Source organism: Falco cherrug, chromosome W, assembly GCF_023634085.1.
Source record: "Falco cherrug isolate bFalChe1 chromosome W, bFalChe1.pri, whole genome shotgun sequence".
Taxonomy (NCBI): Eukaryota; Metazoa; Chordata; class Aves; order Falconiformes; family Falconidae; genus Falco; species Falco cherrug.
Genome location: NC_073719.1, coordinates 16,486,951 through 16,505,245, shown reverse-complemented (window position 1 = coordinate 16,505,245; position 18,295 = coordinate 16,486,951). Strand labels below are relative to the sequence as shown.

General features: G+C 44.1%; 1 protein-coding gene across 3 annotated transcripts; it reads left to right on the top strand.

Annotated features, from left to right (window-relative positions):
• Nucleotides 1-1,813: 1,813 nt before the first annotated feature.
• On the top strand, nucleotides 1,814-18,005 carry LOC129734490 (ankyrin repeat domain-containing protein 26-like). 3 transcript variants are annotated; one of them, XM_055698046.1, is made up of 6 exons: nucleotides 10,995-11,489; nucleotides 13,206-13,361; nucleotides 13,783-13,917; nucleotides 14,991-15,118; nucleotides 15,519-15,660; nucleotides 17,139-18,005. In XM_055698046.1, exons 1-6 carry the CDS (start codon nucleotides 11,292-11,294, stop codon nucleotides 17,154-17,156), a joined length of 777 nt encoding a protein of 258 aa, XP_055554021.1. In that variant the 5' UTR covers nucleotides 10,995-11,291; the 3' UTR covers nucleotides 17,157-18,005. The 3 variants fall into 3 exon arrangements, 1 of the variants encoding a protein (XP_055554021.1); XR_008730068.1 differs by lacking the exons at nucleotides 10,995-11,489; nucleotides 13,206-13,361; nucleotides 13,783-13,917; nucleotides 14,991-15,118; nucleotides 15,519-15,660 and adding an exon at nucleotides 1,814-1,867; XR_008730069.1 differs by lacking the exons at nucleotides 10,995-11,489; nucleotides 13,206-13,361; nucleotides 13,783-13,917; nucleotides 14,991-15,118; nucleotides 15,519-15,660 and adding an exon at nucleotides 1,814-1,867 and having other exon boundaries at nucleotides 17,126-18,005.
• The last annotated feature ends 290 nt before the right edge of the window (nucleotides 18,006-18,295 follow it).

Here is an 18,295-nt window from a genome sequence, read left to right as displayed (position 1 = left end):
GTTGTTGGACAGTCTGTTTTGCCTTGGAACGAAACCATACAATTAAATTTCGCGAAGCAACCCGTGTTTCAAATCCATGGACAAGGTGAAATGCCATGTGCATGAGAGCGTTTCTCATCAGCGCGGATCTTTGCTGTCTCTAAAGCAGTGCAGGCTGGGGCTGTGGGTGCTACTGGAGATATGCAGCCCGCCTGCACTGCAGGAAGGTCATTCTGGTCTGACTGTCAGCTGGAGCTGTATGTTGTACAATATTGTACGTGTTGTGCCAAGCTTTCTGCAGGTAAAGAAAAGAAAGCAGCAGTCATGTATTTGACAACAGCAATCATAGGTGATGCTGTGAAGAAATTCAGGGAAAATCTGCGGCGCATGTGATTTTGACTACAACCGAGCTGTAGTTCTGACTTGTCTTGGTCACTTTAATTAGTAATGTGTCATTAATTTAAAAATAACCGGTGCAGTTAAAGAGCATGGGTGTTGGTCAGAAAGGCCTGGTTTCTCATGTGTAAATTCACCAAGTCAGAGGCACTGATGCAAGTGCCTGGATGAATCGGTAAAACAGGGCTGGGCTAGCCAGGGCTGGCACGGGCAGCGTGTGCAGCCTGTAGTGGTTTAGGCAATAGCTCTAACTCAGAGTTATGGTGGAGGTGCTGGATGTGCTTGGGTTTGAAAGCACACAGTCTTTGTTAGCTTCAACGGAAACTGCAGGATTCTGCTGTGCAAGTCAATGAAACTGTGAGATACAATCCACTGTTCGGGAAAGTCAGAACATGTTTTTAAGGAAGTCTCTGTTGGGAGGTAAAACCGCTGCTGAAGCGATAGCAGCGATGGAGCGTGTGTAAAAGAGCCTGGGGAGACCCGCAGCCTTCTGGAGCCAGGCAGAGTATTTCCTGTTCACTTGAGCTATTGGTCACGACGGGAAGATGCTTCCTACAAACTGGGGTTTGTTCTAATGGGAATAGGTGACTGGTGAATAAAGAGGGCAGTGGAGAGTTGTCTTTTTTCCCCATTTTTGGAAAACGGAATGCATTATTGTTCCAGTTTAACAATAGGTGGCACTTGGTTCCAGTGCAAGTAGTTATCTCTTCATTGCCATAAAAAGAAATCCATACAATTATATCAGTTCTGATTCTGAATCAAAGAATGAAAATAGCTTCTGGACAGGGTCTTGACTACTAATTCATGTGCTGTGCTATCTGCGTGGTGTGTCTTCATTGCCTTTCACTAAAATTCCTCTTTCCTGTGAAACCAGTTGTGTTTGTGGGTTTGGGATCTTTTTTTCTTTCCTCTCCTTGTTCGCAGATCCACTTGATTTTTTTCTGGTGGTGTTACAACGAACATTGTGCAGTCCTCCTAACGCTTTGTCCATCAGTAATGTTTTCACTTTTTTCTTGTTCCTGTTTTAAGAGACACTATTGTTTTCTTTCTAAGGGCTGTATTTTTGTTATGTCTTGCATGATGAGTGAATTCAAAGTACTTTCAATGGCATAATACACTTTGTAGTGTAATTTTGTGAAAATGCTTCTGTATGAATTACAAAAAAGATCATTTTATATTATTTCAGGGGTAAACCCTGAATTAATCAATCTTGGATGTGGTGTTTCTGTCTTCTAGAAATACGTGAAGCTTAACTTTGTTGTTATAGGTTAAGAAGGAAAAAAGCAAACAAAGATGTTCAAAAGTGCAGACCGTGGCAAAACAGGAGTGTGTGGATAAATTAATTAACATCACTAATCGGCAAATGAAACAAAAGATTACTGTAAGGAAGAATGACTGTTTGAAAATGGAGAATGAAAACACAATAGAAGAAAAAGACAAAAAGTTTTTCATCTGGGGAGAGCTCAAAATTGATTAAAGTGCCAATGAAAGGGTAAGCTAAGGAAATAATCTCTAGCTCTTATTTGTAGTGCTATGTAAGTGTCTTAGGTTTTCTGATACTGTGGTAGTTGAAGTAGTTTCCTCAGTGGTGAAAGCCATAGTGAGTAGTCCACTGCTTCTCAAAAAATGAAGAAAAATTCTTTTTTGACAAAATGAAGCGCACGATGGAGGTTCAAATTTATTGCCTGCTCTAAAAAAAGAAAAGGGGAAACCAAAAGAAAACCCCCACCTAAATTCCTGTGATTTCCATGTCAACACTGAGGTAAAATGCATCTTCAAAACCAGAACTGAAGACTGGAGAAAGCAGTTATTTTTGTAGGAAAAGGCCACCTAGAAAAGAAAAGTAGGAACTTGGGGTTTGCTACTCCTCCCTTTTCTAGGTGATTTTAGTGATCTCCGTGCAGTTGGTGTTTTCCTTTTCATTAAGTTAATATGCCCTTTGTCAGGAGAGGGGAAAAGATGATATTACCAAACCAATCTCAAAAGTCTAAAGAAGGCACACGTATTTTTATGCAGACCTAAGCAGGAGCTTTTTCTGTCTGTCCTTCAAAGGAATCTCTGCTCTAGGTGCTTTCTGTACCGTGGCTATTGGATATAGTCCAGCTTAACCTGGATCTAGCTCAGATTCCACGTGTCCCCCTCACTCCTAGGGGAAGGGTTTTAAATACTTGGGCATATTCCACGATCTTTACAGTCAAGTCTGTGATTTTATCATAGATATTTTTTGTCTCGGTTGTTTCTGGACATCATCTTAAGTATGTCTGTTTCACAGAAATATTTTTTATAAACCTATTCACTTGGTGATTTTTTTTCTTTCTTTCTGTGTAATGCAGTAAAATTGCCCTGAATGCCAAAGGTGCAAAGAAAGGTAAAAGACAGCCTTCAAAGCAGAAGGCTCATCAGCAGATGAGCTCTTCCAGTGGCAATCATGGTCAAGTACCGGATGAGAGCACTTCCAGTGAAACAACTGAGGATGAAGGAAGGTGTGCCTATAAGGAATGTTGAAAATAAAACTTACTTAATGATAAAAATTGGCCTGAGAGCTAGAGGCTAGTTTGGGTTTTTGTTGTGTGTTTAGGTTTTTTGTAAACCTGACGCCTATGAAGATTCTTGTTCTTTCATGTGACCACCTGATGTTCTTTCTTGTTCTTTCTTGTTCTTTCCTGTGACTACCTGATGCGCTTTGTGTTGACAAACACTTCACTTTTGTTTAGAGTGCTTTTGAACATGCTGGCCAAGTCAACAATGAGGTCACGTGCACAAATTCTGATTAATTACATGAGTGTGTGCACAGGCATAGAAGTATTTCATGTGTTTAAAAAGGGTGAGGTATCTCAGTTTTTTTCACTGCAGGTACCTCAGGATTTTTTGCCCTGCTCCCCGCTCCACCTTTTCTCTTGCAGCTGTTCCCTCCTGACTTCTTGCCCACCCTGAACTTACTTGTGTGGGTTGTGGCAAAGTGCGAAAGAGAAGTTGTTGACACTGTTCAGCCCTAGCTAAAAATCTGGTGTGTTAGCAACACTGTTTTGGTCAGAAATCTAACGCACAGCCCTGTGTGGGCTGCTGTGAAGAAAATAAACTGCATCCCAGCCAGACCCAGGACACCAGAGAATCCAAAATTACAGTTCTTTGACCTGTAGGAGAAGGATTCTCAGTACTGAAGGGAGCTGAACCCCTGGTATTAAACAGGGAATGCACGTAACCGTATAGCTCCATGTCTGTAGCTGTAAGATTTCTGTCACTTTGCGTGAAGTTTAGGGAACAGTTATTTCAACTGTTTGCTTAATATCTTGCGGAAAAATTAGCCTTCCAGTAGACATTAATAGCACACAATAATTGTTTCAGTCTTGAACTATATCTAGCAAAGTTACTATACCAGATTTTAGTTTAATTCAGTTCTGCAATTAAGTTTTCAAAGCTACGGTAGGTATTATTCATAATGCAAAGTAAGCATTTCAGTACTGAAATATATTTCTGTTTTCTAGACCTGCAGCAACAACCAGGAGTGAAAGGAACGAGGTACTGTAAAACTAGTTTCTTGGTAAACAGTCTCTATCAGCTTTTAATCACTTCGATGGGAGCAGTGTTTATGTAGTGATCAACCAGATGTACAAATTGCTGCTGGTACGCAGCTTTATTGTATTTGAGACAAATCTGTGGGCTGTGAAGGAGAGAATGAATCATTCCTGCATTTGTAATGGTCTGTAATACTAGACAGTGGAATTACAGAAAGTACTGTATTTTTTGTAGGTCAGCATACCAATGGAAGTAACTGATGGCCCTGGTTTAACTCACTCATCTGACCCAACTTCAGAGGATGTCCGGTTAGAAGCTTCAGCCTACAAGGAGACTATGCTGCTGTTGGAAGAGCTTAGCGTGGTTCATAGGGGTATGTTTTCAAGTCTCTGTCTTCAGCTGTTACAAGTTCCCCTTAAAACATGATTTCTTTGTAGGCACTCCTAAGTATTTTAATTTCATATTTTGATATAGTATCTCTTTGTGACTAGAGATCCCCCTCAAAAGCTGTGAAACTGTCACCTAACCTGAGATGTTGCCTGCATTACCAGCCGATGTGCCTTACGTTATCATTGGTTCTCTGTCTAGTCAGAGCTGGAGAAGCAGTTTCTTGCAAAGTACAGTTCAGCTCCTTCTAATGCGGTCATCAAAAGTCAGCAAGAGCTTTTTCTTCTTTATATCCCCTTGATGTGGTTTAAGCCCAGCCACACCTAAACACCTAAGCACCACACAGCCACTCACTTGTTCCACCCCAGTGGGGTGGGGGAGAGCATCGGAAAGGGAAAAGTGAGAAAACTTATGGGTCGGCACGAAAACAGTTTAATAGCAAAAGCCACGCACGCAAGCAAAGCAAAGCAAGGAATTCATCCAGCACGTCCCATGGGCAGGCGGGTGTTCAGCCATCTCCAGGACAGCAGGGCTCCGTCACGCATAACAAATACTTGGGAAGACAAAGTGCCATCACTCTGGATGTCCCTCCCTTCCTTCGTCCTCCCCCAGCTTTATATGCTGAGCATGATGCCGCGTGGCATGGCACATCCCTTGGGTCAGCTGTCCCAGCCGTGTCCCGGCCCGGCTCCTTGCGTACCCCCAGCCTGCTCGCTGGTGGGGTGGGGTGAGGAGCAGAAAAGGCCTTGGCTCTGTGTGGGCGCTGCTGGGCCATAACGAACACATCCCCGTGCTACCAACCCTGTTTGCGGCACAACTGTAAAACATGGCCCCGTACCAGCGACTGCGAAGAAAATTAACACTATCCCAGCCACAACCAGCACCCCCCTCTAACAGCTAATGACAAAGAGTACAGCAAAATAATGGCTTTGCTTAAAAATAATAAGTACATATATATAACAAATTTCAACTGTCATACGATGCTTGCATATGTGCACAAGGCATTATATAAACATAAGCATCACTTACTAGGGCTCTTAAACTATGCTAAAATTTCATTAGGCAAGTGTTAACCTTGGCCGAAGGCCAAACTCCCCCCCCAGTGCTGCCACTGCCCCTCCTTGACAAAACGGGGCGAAAAAGCTGGTGGGTCAGTGTGAAGGCAGGGCTGTCACTTCCCAGTGACTGTCACTGGCAAAACAGACTCCACCGATTAAAATACATTTGGATAGTGAGAAACAAAGACCCCAAACCTGAGAAGGACACGTCGGCACCCCCCCTGCTCAAGCTCTGCTGCGCTCCTTCCCTGCCACCTCCCCAGGCAGCGCGGGGAGGCTGCGGTCGGCAGTCGGGACGTAGCAGTTTCTGTGCTGCTCCTTCCTCGTCCCTTTTCCCTGCTCCAGTGTGAGTCCTCCCCCAGGCTGCAGTCCTTTGGGGAAAATCTCCTCCAGCCTGGGCCCTCCATGGGTCGCAGGTCCTTCGGGAAGGATCCGCCTGCTCTGGCACGGGGTCCTCCGCAGCACTGCGCTGTGGGTATCTGCTCCAGCATGGTTCTCTCCGGGGCTGCAGGGGAATCTCTGCTCTGGCACCTGGAGCAGCACCTCTCCCTCCTCCTTCGCTGACCTGGGTGTTCGTTTGCGGGGCTGGTTTTCACATGCTTTTCCCCTTCTCTGCCCGTGTGGTGGTTTCGCCCTTTCCTACATTTGTTTTTCCTGAGGAGCTGCCAGCACGGCTGAGAGGCTCAGCTGTGCCCTGCGGTGGGTCCATCGAAACCGTCCATGGCCAGCACGGGGCGACCCCTGGCTTCTTCTCACAGGGACCTTCCCACTAACCTGCCACCTGCACCTAATACAGCAAAGCACTGAACAGCTTATACATTGGGCAGTATTTGTGCAGCTTTGTGTCTTTTCTGTCTAAAAACAGGTTCTGCTACTTTGTTGAAAATGCAAAACATGCTTCTTGAATATGAACAGAGAATAGAACGTCAGAAAAATCGGAATAAAGCGCTCTCAAGAGAAGTGAGGAAATTGGAAGATGAAAGGGAGGAGTCACAGTTCAGAGCGGAGAAGACTCAAGATTTGAAATCCGTGTTGGCTCACCAAGAAGCGGAATGGAAAAGGGGTATCCAGAGCCTTAAGTATGTAAATTGTGGTCTGATAATGTATTATCTTGTCAGTGGTTTTGTTCCGAAAGACACTGATGGTGCAGGCAACAGGATGAGAAGTTTCCAGTCTTTTGGGTTTGGGTTTTTTGAATCCCGTGGGCCAGTTATGCTATGAAGTACATAATGTGAGAGGGGAAAAACGTCCGGATACCAGCTCCATGTACAGTCTTCTGGATGTTGTTCTAACTTTGTTTTCTAGCAAGAAAAGAGCAAGAGAGTGTGTACGGGGAAATCAGATTTATAAGAGAGATTTGCGAGGTGGTTGGGTGTGGGTTTTTTTTTCGTTTTGTCCTCGCAGCTTCAGTTGGCCTATAATACTAGGATTTCTGGTAACTCCACCCAGTGCAAGTCAAACCAGAGCTTAGAGCATTTGTTTGCTTACCTGTTTGTTTGTTGGAAAGGTCAAGTTTGGGATTGCCCCTTTCCCCACACTCCTGAGCTAGACCCGGAGGTGTGAGGCTTCTCATCGCTGTTGACATCACGTCCGACAGGGGTGGCCAGCAGGCACCGTAGGCAGTTGAGCAAGGACAGCTGCAGAGCCCTGGCCTGGGAGGGGAGATCTCCTCGTGGTGATCCCCGGTGGGATGGCGTGGCTGGGGAGCTGGCCCAGCAGGGCCAGGCGGCCCAGGCAGAGCGCGAGCTCAGCAGGAGCCACCGTGAGCTGGCAGCTGGGGCGGCCCGCAGCGGCCTGGGCTGTCTGGGGGGCAGCAGTGCCAGGGCACTGGGGGCAGTGAGTGCCCACCCCTCCTCAGGGCTTGCTGAGCTGTGTCTCGAGCCCGGGGTCCGGTTTTTGGCCGCCCAGCCCAGGAGATCTTGCCCAGCCCGTGTGAGGTCGGCAGGGAGATGCCGGGCTGGCGCGGGGGCAGGAGCACCAGCCCTGTGAGGGGAGGCTGCGGGAGCTGGGCCTGGGGGAGTTGGGCCTCCCAGCGCGGGGGAGGGGAGTACGAGGAAGACGAGGCCGGTCCCAGCTTGGCCTGGGTTTGACTTCAGCAGGTGTTCAAAATCCTCAAGCATCTGTCAAGTATAAAGAAGTAGTATTTTCATTCTAAGTGAATTCTCCAAGCAGCGTTAAATTTATACTTTAAAAGTTACACTTTTTGCGAAATTACCCTAGAAATTACATGTAAAGCTTTTTCCTTGCAATATACGCCATTCAAATACAAATGTTTCTGTCAGTCTTTCAAGTAATTTTAGTGGTGGTTGATTCTTGTTTTGCAGAATTTCTAAAGCAGGCTTTCAATTGGCAGTTCTTCCCTTACGCTGACACTTGATTTTTTAAATTTTTTTTTTTGTTGACTGTTGTGAGTATATGGGAAAAAATAGTCAAAATAATGATCAAACAGAAAGCTGCTTGCTTGTTTGGGTACCGTGGGCACACCATGGACCGTTTTTTACCATGTCAGTGCTTATTGCTGATTGTTTCAGTTGGTAAAGAAGCTGACCTTCCATAAGGCTTTCCTTGTAAGTCAGCTTCAAAATGAAATTGCTGTAGTTTCTCCCAGAGGTAGATCCGACTGGGGTTTAAAACTGTTTTTAATCGTATTCAGCTTAAACCCCATGCATTTCTGAATCTGGTTTTGAACACTGACATCCTTCTGGAGTAAACAGAAGCTGCTTGTTCTGCCTGTGGTCAGCAGTTGTTTTAGACTTACAGAAGGCTTGCTGAAAAATTGTTGGGTCTGCCATAGGTAAGTGGCGTGCTGATTCACCAGTATTGCTTCTGGTCACTGAATCTGTAATGTGTAGGCAATGCTCAGTATACTAAGAAAATGTATACTAACCATAGTAAAAGTTTACGATGCTTTGATCTGATGAGACAACAAACTCCTTTTTCAGCAAAATGGCTGTAATATGAAGATGGATTTTTTTAATTTTATTATAGAAGTGTGCACACTGGTGTGTGTTTCCCTATACAAACTTACAAATAACTGATAAATCACTCAAAGTTTTTTTTTCTGTATCTTGTACAACTGATACCATGCAGAATGGCATGAAGTTAGAATTCTTTAAAAAGTTGAAAAGTACAGTAAAAATATGAACTCTGAAAACGTTTAACATTTTTTATGGTTTGAGTTGTCTCTGCAAGTTCATCATGTGGAATATCTACTTTTATATCAGTGCTTTTGTTTCTCAAATACTCCGTTAAATCCCAGATCTTCTTTGAAACAAGAAGAAGAAAAGAGGCTCAGAGTAGAAGTGCTGTGTGAGAAAAGGAGAGAAGACCTCCGAAGGAAAGAAGATCAATGTTGTAAAGAGATGGAGGAGAAACAGAAACTTGAGTTACAGTCTAGGAATTTAGAAATGGAGTTAAGAACACTGAGAAAGCTCTTGAAACAGGTCTATTAAATAATGAATTAAACTCTTTGTCTTATTTTCTGCTTCTTTTCAATTGTATTCCAGTATGCCTAGAGAAGGAGGCGCTTTGTTCATGGAAGAGGCGTTGGATAACAGTTGTCAAATTTTGAGGACAGTAGAGTACAGTTGGTTCACAATTGGGTGGTTGTTTTTTTTTTTTTTTTTGCTTTGCAGTTTATTATTCCCTTTTTCCTTTTTCAAAATTTAGGTTTCATTTGTATTTCAGGCAAAGCCTGACCTTTTTTTGAATTACTACAAAACATCCTGTATTTCGCCTTCTTAAATTTTCATAAGAAAATTTAAATTTATTTATTTATAGGTGGATTATCATAACGGTGGGGAATCAAAAATGTTTTCAAGTATGCAAGGGAGAATGGGAAGATGTATTGCTAGCTCTGTTTTTTCTTAAGATGCAAGCAGTTTTATTGTATTACTGCAGGTTGAAGAGGAACGTGATGAAACACAGAGACAGCTCTCTCAGGAAAAGAGGGCCAGAGCCCTTCAAGAAGGAATTTTGAACAACCACCTTGGGAGACAAAAGGAACTAGAAGAAGAGACAAGAAGATCTATCGGAAAAAAATCAGAGGTAAGCAGATTTTTTTTCTAATAAATTACATTTCACCATGTTTGTTTTAAAGTCATAATAAATCTTACATAACTTTTTCTGTTTCTTGATGTTTATTTACTGTTTACCAGTGTAACTTATCTGGGTAAATACCTTTCTTGTTTTCTCTTATGTCTAAAAGTTCTGGAAAGCAGCATCACTCCTGTATGTACCTGAATTACTTGTGCAAGTCGGAAGCTAATAGAAGACACTATTTACCCCGTTTCTTAACCTATCTGTTATTTTCCATTTCATAGACATTTTGTCATCGCTTTTTAGGCTTTCTAGCAGTGAAACACCTAGCTACCTATGGCAAGGTTGACCAGGAAGAAAGTTGTTTGACAGTGTTTGTGTTTCCATTGCTTTTATTTTTTAATTAGTTATTCCCTTATTGAACTTACTTCAAGTATGCCTTTCTTTGCCACCTCCACATAACTAAAATTTTATGATCGACTCTCAGCAATGAATTCAACTCTCTGTAAGAGTTAGAGTAACTGGAGGAGAAAAAGCAATCATAAACACTGTATTAAAAAAGATCTTGAAAAGAGTTTACTGAATTTCCTAAAGAATGTGCAGTGCCTTGAAGCCTTTTTGTTCTTGGCTGTGCTGCCCAATAAATGTAGGGTGAATGTGTTTAAGTGGGAAAAAGTTATACATACAATAAAGAGGAAATATACAGGACTATTGCATTCCGGGGGTGATTGAGTCTTATAGCTAACTTTCAGTAATACAAAAGGATAAGTGTTCAGAAGACATTTGAGAAGGAAAATACCCTTTCTGGCCTTGTTTTTACCAGATCTGTAGCACAACTAATTCAACCTTAAAGGCAGTATTATAAAGGCATGCACATACAAGAAAGCGCTGTCATTTTAAAAGCTTTGGTTGCTGGTTTAAGGGGGGAAAAAACCGTAACTGTATATTTGGGATGTTCATTTAGGTTTTAAGGCTATGTTGCACTTCCGTTGGGTACGTACGTTGTACATGTGCATGGGTTCACAGAGTAGCTTATTGCCTGAAACTTCATCTTTGAAGTCATGCTTCGGTACTAGAAATGTTAAAATGCAGTTTATTGCTGCAGGTTTTTTGTAGATTCATTTCCCAATTGGCTCTTTATTCATTTTCCCTGTCATTCAGGAATCCAGCACTGATAGAGAACAGGATCTGTTGTACAAGAATCAGTTACTACAAGATGAGATTGCTATGCTAAGGCTAGAACTCACTCAAGTAAGACTTAGGCACCAGGAGGAACAAGGAAAATATTTAAAGGAAAATGAGACCTTGAAAGAAAAAAATGAAGCTCTCAAAAAGGAACTTAAACTGCACAAGGAAGCATTAAGACAAATGTTTTTTCAGTTCAACGCGGAGCTGGACTTAGTAAAGAGAGAATCTGCAGTGCTGACTTCCAAACTTGAGCAGACAAACAAAAGCAAAGACAGACTAGAGACAGAAATTGAATCACTGCGTTCCTCCCTGAACGCTGCAGTTCAAGAACTTAAACTTCATTTGTCATCAAAAAGCAATGCTGAACGAAGATTTCCCAGAGAACGTGATGAATGCCTTTGCTTGCAAGTCGAGCTCCATCGTGACCTCTCTGACGTGCAAGAAACCAACAAGAGCTTGTCTCTGCAGCTGTGTAAAGCTAAAAGCAAAGCTAATAGGCTAGAAAATGAGCTTCACCAGTTGAAGCAAATGCTCGGAGAAAAAGCTTTGCTTTTAGAAATGACAAAAAAGAATTAAGTCAAGGCCAGTGTCGGGCAAAGGAATGTGATCATGCTCGACAACTTGAGAAAGATCCAGTAAGCAAACTTGTAATAAAACAGGAGTCCCTGCAGGAGCGATTGGCCCAGCTCCAGAGTGAAAACCTTTTTACTCCATCAGCAATGGGAAGAGATGCAGAACAAGAGGATCATGAAAGAAAAAATAGTGGATTATGGGCAGGAGCGTTTTAAAGACATTTTCAACAAACTTAGAGCTGATACAGAAAAGCAAGTTTATCTAACAGAAGAGCGAAACAAGGATTTAAATGCCAAGCGTACTGATTTAAGGGAACAAGTCTTTAAATACGAGACTGACGTAGTAGAAAGACAGGTAAAGTATGTGCGTAGAAAGAACAATTTAAAGTTTGTCCGTTCTTGAAATTAGTTTGTTCCTCCAATGTATCCGGTGTAAGTTACATGCATGGGACCAAAGAATACTCATTTGTTCTGGTTTGTTATGTTTCCCTCGGAATTGCGGAAAGTTTTGGCAACGGGGATATTAGTCCTCGGATCTAAGCAGAGAACAGAAAAAAGGTATCCAAGTCTAAGCTTTGATCAAGAAAGGTGATTCTTCTCTAGAACTTTTTTCCATCTATTTTCCTTAGTCCATGTTATGCCCTATAGAATAGTCTAAAGTATTTGATGGTTTTGATGTAAGTATTGCACTGATGACATGAATGAGAGTGGTATAAAAGGAGGAACCATCCAGTACACGAGGGCTGAGAAATGAAGATACAGAGAAGTGAAGTGGTTGGGGATAGATTTATATGAAGCTTCTACAGAGGGGAAAAAAGAGGTTCTCTGTAAGCTGCTGTCAAGATTGAAGAGTATTAGTAATGTCCAGCTGTTGATTTCTGTATGTGTTTTGAGGGTTCTGAGGGGCCTGCCTGTTCCTCAAAGTTCATGTCAGACGGTGACCTTAAGCTTTCTCTTTTATGATGTGTAGCCACACTCCAGCAGTACTGTCAATCATTGTAAACTGTGACTTGCTTTGTATTCTTACTACCAAAATAATGGGTTCCTTTTGAAGATCATGCGAGAGAGTGTGTGTGTGTTATATGTATATAGCTATATATATATAATGAGCTATCCAGATTTTTGTAAACCTAATCTATCAGTATTTCTAAAACGAGCTGAGTAAGAAGACTACAAGAGGATGTGATTCAACATACCCTTAAAGTGTATCTCAAAGGAGCTTTCAGATATTTGTATTCATTTAATTGTGTTGGGGCTCTTGCTGTATTGAATGATTATACTGAACTCTGAAGCAAGTGGAAAAATACTGAAGAAATAAGACGAGGTTACGGCCAGAACAGTGGGATGAAGAAAAAGGAGCAAATTGCAGATGTTTGCTCAAAACCAAGGCCAACGGGACGTGATAAGAGGAGCTGGGAAACCGCAGAAAGGAGCCTACATGCCAGAACAAGCAGAAACAGAAATCTTCCCAGTAAACAATTGTTAACTAATCATATTATTATACGCTTGTAAAATAGCCAACCACATTATTGCACGCTTATAGAATGCCTTATAAAAGTCTACCTGGTTTGTACAATAAACGGATCAGATCTTGAACTCTGTGAGTATTTGAATCTGACTCCCGCTCGCCCGAAATGCCCGCAGCAAATTGTATTTGTATAGTGAAGAAACAGAAGAAAGAACAATCTAACACAAAGTCCTGCCTTCAGTCACCGGAGTAATATTTGCAGTCAAACTGTGGCTCTTAGATCACAACAGATTTCTTTGGGTTTTGTTAGAAAAAAATACCCGATTGCAGTGTGTTCCTGTGTATTGTTCAAGGAAGAACAATACCTGAGCCTTTTTTATGTGTTAGGAAACAGGAATCCTCATGAACAGCTGCTGATAGTCAAAGGTGCTCAGCTGAGAATGATGACGAGAGGTCATCATCTGTGCAGATGCCTGCTGGTGGCAGGCAAAATTTCATACTTTTGGGTTCAATCTAGACAGGTCTAACCATATAACAAAATAAGTTAAAGGCGTATTTCATGTTCTTAGAACTTTCTTCATGCTAATTTAACTGTTTCGTTAGGGCATGTTTGGACAACTGCAGCAGGAGCTTGCTGCTGCACTTAAAAAGCAATCTATGCCAGAAGCTTCACTTGAAGTTACTACGCGCTACCACAGTGACCTGGAGAGAGACAAGCTGCGCTTGCAAAAGGAGTTGGAAAAAAAGGTGAAAACTAAGGTAGTTAATGTCTGTAACTATATGAATAAATCTGAGCGTAGCTGTTGAAAGCAGGAGCGAATGTTGTCCTTTTGCACCACCTTTTGCAGTGTTCTTACGAAAACTGAAGTATAGAGGGAACCAGAGGAGCTTTGCAGGAAAGCTGTAGGGTGATTCTGTGTGTGTGTGCATGTCATCTTATCCCCCAAAGTTGTAACCTCATCCTGTCGCTTCTAGAGTATTCCTTCTTCCCACCAGCTCCAGCTGCTGTTCTTGGTTATGGTTCCTAAGGTGTGTTTTACACTCCACGCCAACCTTGGCCATAGGTCTTGGATGGGGAGAGGAGAGCTTAGGCCTGTTTCTGTGTAAGTTACTGCATTCTCCTGCGCTCTTGTCTTTTCCGGCCACCTTACTTTTTCTTCTGCCACTGTTGCTTTCACAGACGCAGAAGCAGAACATGCTGGCTCTGACATCCAAGGACTTGCACAGCACGTGGGAGGAGCACTTGAAGTCAAGATCCCACCTTGAAGAGCGCGTTGCTCAGCTGGACGAGGAGAAGGCTGAACTCTTGCAACAGGTGAGCCCAGAAAATTCTCCAGGCACCGAGCCAATACCCAGGAGAACCACGTGCACCTTCTGGTCAGGTTCTTACATATCATTGTTTTCTGTTATCCCTGCCATTCAGGCTGCGAGTACCTTATCGTTTGGGGGTCATGGAGGAAGCAAATAAAAGCTAGATGGGTATCCTTGTGTAAGTTCTGGAGTGGCTCTGTTGGGAAGAGTTCCCAGTGTGGTTTGCTATCAGTTGAGCACATCGAGCAAGGCCACAGTTCCCAGTTCTTCCTTGGATTTTGTGTGGTCATCTTCTGACCCCTTGGTTTCTGGGCAGGTTTAAAATGCTTGATGTTTCCAGTGCGTGTGTGGAGGAGCTGCTGTATGTTTTCAGCGTAGCGGGAGCTTAAAAGCCTTGCAGAAAAACATACTGAAGGAATGCTGGGTAAATGAACGAGTGCTTGGGAAACAAGCAGCGCCTGCCAGTTGCCAAGGGACAGCCTTCCCCTTTTCTCCTTTTCTGTAGAGGGAAAATGGAAGTACAAAGTCAAAACAGCTGCCAGCTCTCCTCTGGTGTGGCTGAGAAAACACCAAGAGGAGGAAAACCAGCATGTGGCTAAGTAAATGCCCACACAGAAGAGGTGGAGGTAATGGCCGAGGGGAATAAAATGTTGAAGAACTCCAAAAGATCAGATTCCTCCACAAGCCCCTGCCTGCTGGTTGCTGGAAGATCCCATGAAAGCTTTGGATGGATCCATGTTCTCCCATGAAGTGCATACCTACGTAATCCCTACTATGAGCAGAGGCACTGCCAAAAGTGTTCTCCAGCATCTTTTCCACCTGTTATGTCTAGAAGAGGATGGCCTTTGCTTCAGCGAGGGCATCTGTTTCTGTAGTTACGTATTGGTCTGTTTGATGTGAAACCTGAAGGGATGGAATATCCTCAGGAATTCCGTCCCGTGGCATTCTGTGGAACGTGGCTAACGGATAGAGACGTCCGGCAGCTTCTCTGTGGAGAGCGCTAGATGCACAGACTGTACGTAGGTATTTTTCCTGTGCTCTGTGTGTGTGATAAATCTTTCTTTTCTCTTTTGAAAGTGCGAGAGTGAAAGAAAGGAAGTGAAGAAGCTGGTAGAGTTGAAACGCCCAGCTGAACTACGTCTGGACCAAGAAATGAAAAGAAACCTCGATCTGCAGAAAGACTGTAAGAGGGACGGCTTTTTAGCGTGGTGAAGAGGTATCCCTGCGTAGAAGTCATGTTTTATTAAACTTTAGTGTAAAAATAGGTGTACCTAACTGTGAGCAGATGCCGGCCTCGTGTTAGTTCTTGCAAGGTACTTCTGTACACCAGCCCCTAGTTTTCACTAGCTGCCAAAACAACTGCAGGTGCAGGTTGCCCTGCAGTTCTCCTGGGAAAAAGGGAGTCTTTCATTCCTCTTTTCAGGTGAAATCTGGACTCTCCAAGTGTATGTGGCACAGGAATACTGGTTTTTCCTGGTAATTCCTGGTGTGTCAAGCACGTTAAAGATGAAGCAAGCGGTGTCTGTGCTGTTTACATGAGAGTATGTGAAAAAGTCCAGTTTTGTTCCTTTGCTTCATTGTTTTCATGACTAGTTTGCTGTGCAGGTTGAAGAGGCTGCTGAGCAGAGCTACGAAGGAACTAAGGGTGTATGAGGAGAGAGGGGGACTGTCCCAGCTTAATTTGCAGGGAGAAATGAAGAGCAGGTATTCTGAAATGGTCAATGAAATTGGCAGATTAAGAACAAAGGTGAGCTTTATTTTGTTTGGGTTATTGTGGTGTTTTTTCTTGTGAAACCTTTGTTCTTTCTTTATACTTCTTTTCATATTGTTGACTTTTTTTCTTGGCTGTATTTCTGAAATTATTTGGCTGTTTTTTGATGTTCCTTCTATGGTCACAGTAGTAGGCGACTGTAATACTGATGTAGCTCTTAGGGGTAAAGACGGAAGTGTTACGTACACAGCAGTATCTGCGAGGGCACATCAGGGGTAGGCTGTCCTGCAGAGGAAGGGCAAAGCAAGAGCCACAGCAAGGCTGGCAGGGTCTGTGACCACACAGGCCAGGGATCAGCCCCACAGGCCCTCACCAAGAAGAGCAGAAGAGTTCTGGGGACAGTAAGCAGAGTGCGCCAAGAGTGCAGATCACCAGGCCGGTCCATAGGGATGGGCAGGTCTGCAGTCCTACTGGGCCGTCACGTCCATGGGTGAGGGTCAGGGCTGAGAGCAGTGAAGGCCCAGCACAGGCCTGGCTGCAGCTTGAGGCCGTGGCAGCATCGTCGGGCTCCGACGGATGCATTCCCTCTTGGAAGAGAGGGGAGTAACGCCACCATCACTCGGAACAGCTCTGTGCAGTTGGCCTTGCCCAAGGTCACCCCCTGAAGCCTGTCTCGGGCACGAGTTGAGCAGGAGGCAGGTGGGGGTTTGTTTTTCGGAATGGTGTCTTTGCTTCCCAGGGCACAATGCAGTGTGAGGTGGTGCGGAAAAAACCCTGTAACTTGTTGCTTACTAGTAGCTGACTCAGTCCGTCTTTCCCTTGTCATGGAGGCCCAGAAGTAGAGTTCCCAGAAGTGCTTCTGAGGTTGCTCTGGGTGATAGATTCTAGTTTTTAATTTTGCATCCTTTCTGTCTAATAATAAACAAACAGTTCCTGTTGTGCCCTTAACACTATATCCACAGGACCCATCAGCACTCCCTTATCTTCCAAGCCTGAAACTGAATTTCAGCCCAGGCAGCTACCAAAGTCCCTACCAACTAAAACTGGGTAATCACGGGGGGGTTTAATACCATTCTGAAACATTTGACATTGCACAGGAACTGTAGGGTCTCCTGGTCTTGGCTGGGGAATGACCTGTAAAAAACCCAAGTTTTTGTGGCTGAGCATGCGTGCACTTGAAAAAGGACTAGAGAAGAAATACTTCCTCCTGGAAAGAGCACAGAGATGGATTGTGTTTACTCTGTATTGCCACCTTGTAAATAAATTCCTGCCTTTCTTCTAATGTTTGGAAGAAAACAAATGCACCCAATTAAAAAATGCATTTTGCTCTCCATTCCCCCATTAAATGGTCAGACTGATTACAGAGGTGCTCTTGAAATGGCTGCTGCTCATAGCCATTTCCCAAAACTCATAGAATTCAGGTTTTGCAACCTGAATTTACTTGGCTGTGTTTTCAACAAAAGTCTTTTTTCTGTCTTTTTAAAATTATTATTTATTATAGCTTTTCCTTCTAGGGATCACGTCTACAATAACAGAACGCTGCTAATACACTGAGGATCAGCTAAGGAAAGTGACTGTACATCAGCCACTTTGGTCGGCGAGAACACTGCCAGAGCGAACAGGCTTGATAAAGCTGTGAAGGCTCATTCCAGAAAGCAAAATGAAGGTTTTAGGAGCTGTACCATTATTAGCGATGAAGAAAAAGAAGGTATTTCAAAGGGCTGAATCTTCTCCCTAAAAAGTGGTACCAGATTCCTGTCCTGTTGTCATCAATATTTTCACTGCTAATCACAGTGAAGTGTGTCCCTCTCTCTGATTGAGGATTTCTTTCCCATCTCTCCGTTTTTCACAAACTCATTGGCAAGAGACAGTTTCTAAGAGGAAGAAGTGTGCTGCCAAGGTGTTCCATGAGTCACACCATCTAGGGTATACTGGACTGTGACATCACCCCAAAACCTTATGGTACTTATAATAAGGTTTCACCACGCTGAACTACCTAGCGGCATCACCGCAGCAGTAGAATAGGAGGATGGTTCCCAACTTATCTACACCAAAGGCGTGACCTGTCTTTTGATTTCTGGACCACGTTTCCATACCCTCAGTGCGCGTTTGTGTTCTTTTGTGGCAGTGCCAGCTCGGCCACATTTACTGGAAAGTAACTTTCTGACCCTGTCATGGCAAGGCAGGTAACTAGATGGTGCCTACAGCCCCCCCCAGCCCCCCTCCCGCTATATTAACCCTTGCTGTTTGTTCCTTTGGCATCCATTTGCCCAGGGCTAACGATGGCACACAAGCAGGACTGCTCAACAAGCTAGGAGGCAAATTGCTCGCAGAGCTGTTTTGGCCATAACTCCCTGACGAGATGCCCTTGCCCTGAACGACAAGCGCTTCCCAGTTTGAGCCATTTGCTTTTAAAACCGACTCGCCCGAGCCGCCCCGCGAGCTCGCAGCGCGGGCCCCGCCGGGGCCAGCGGGGAGCTGCTGCTGCCCGGTACGCCGGCACCCCCCGGGCTTCCCGGCAGCGGCCCGAGTGCTCTGCGGGGGGCGCAGCGCCGCCGCCACCCGCCGCGCCTCTCGCTGCCCCCGGCCCCGCTCGGCAGCGCCGCGGCCGGGCACCGCGCAGGAGCCGCCGGGCACCGCGGGGCAGGAAGTGACGTCACTCGCGCTGGAC

Coding starts and splice junctions, on each gene's coding strand:
- LOC129734490 (XM_055698046.1), top strand. CDS start 11,292: ATGCAGAACAAGAGGATCATGAAAGAAAAAATAGTGGATTATGGGCAG. Junction 13,362..13,782: donor AAAAAAAGGTGAAAACTAAG/GTAGTTAATGTC, acceptor TTGCTTTCACAG/ACGCAGAAGCAGAACATGCT. Junction 15,119..15,518: donor AAGAGGGACGGCTTTTTAGC/GTGGTGAAGAGG, acceptor TTTGCTGTGCAG/GTTGAAGAGGCTGCTGAGCA.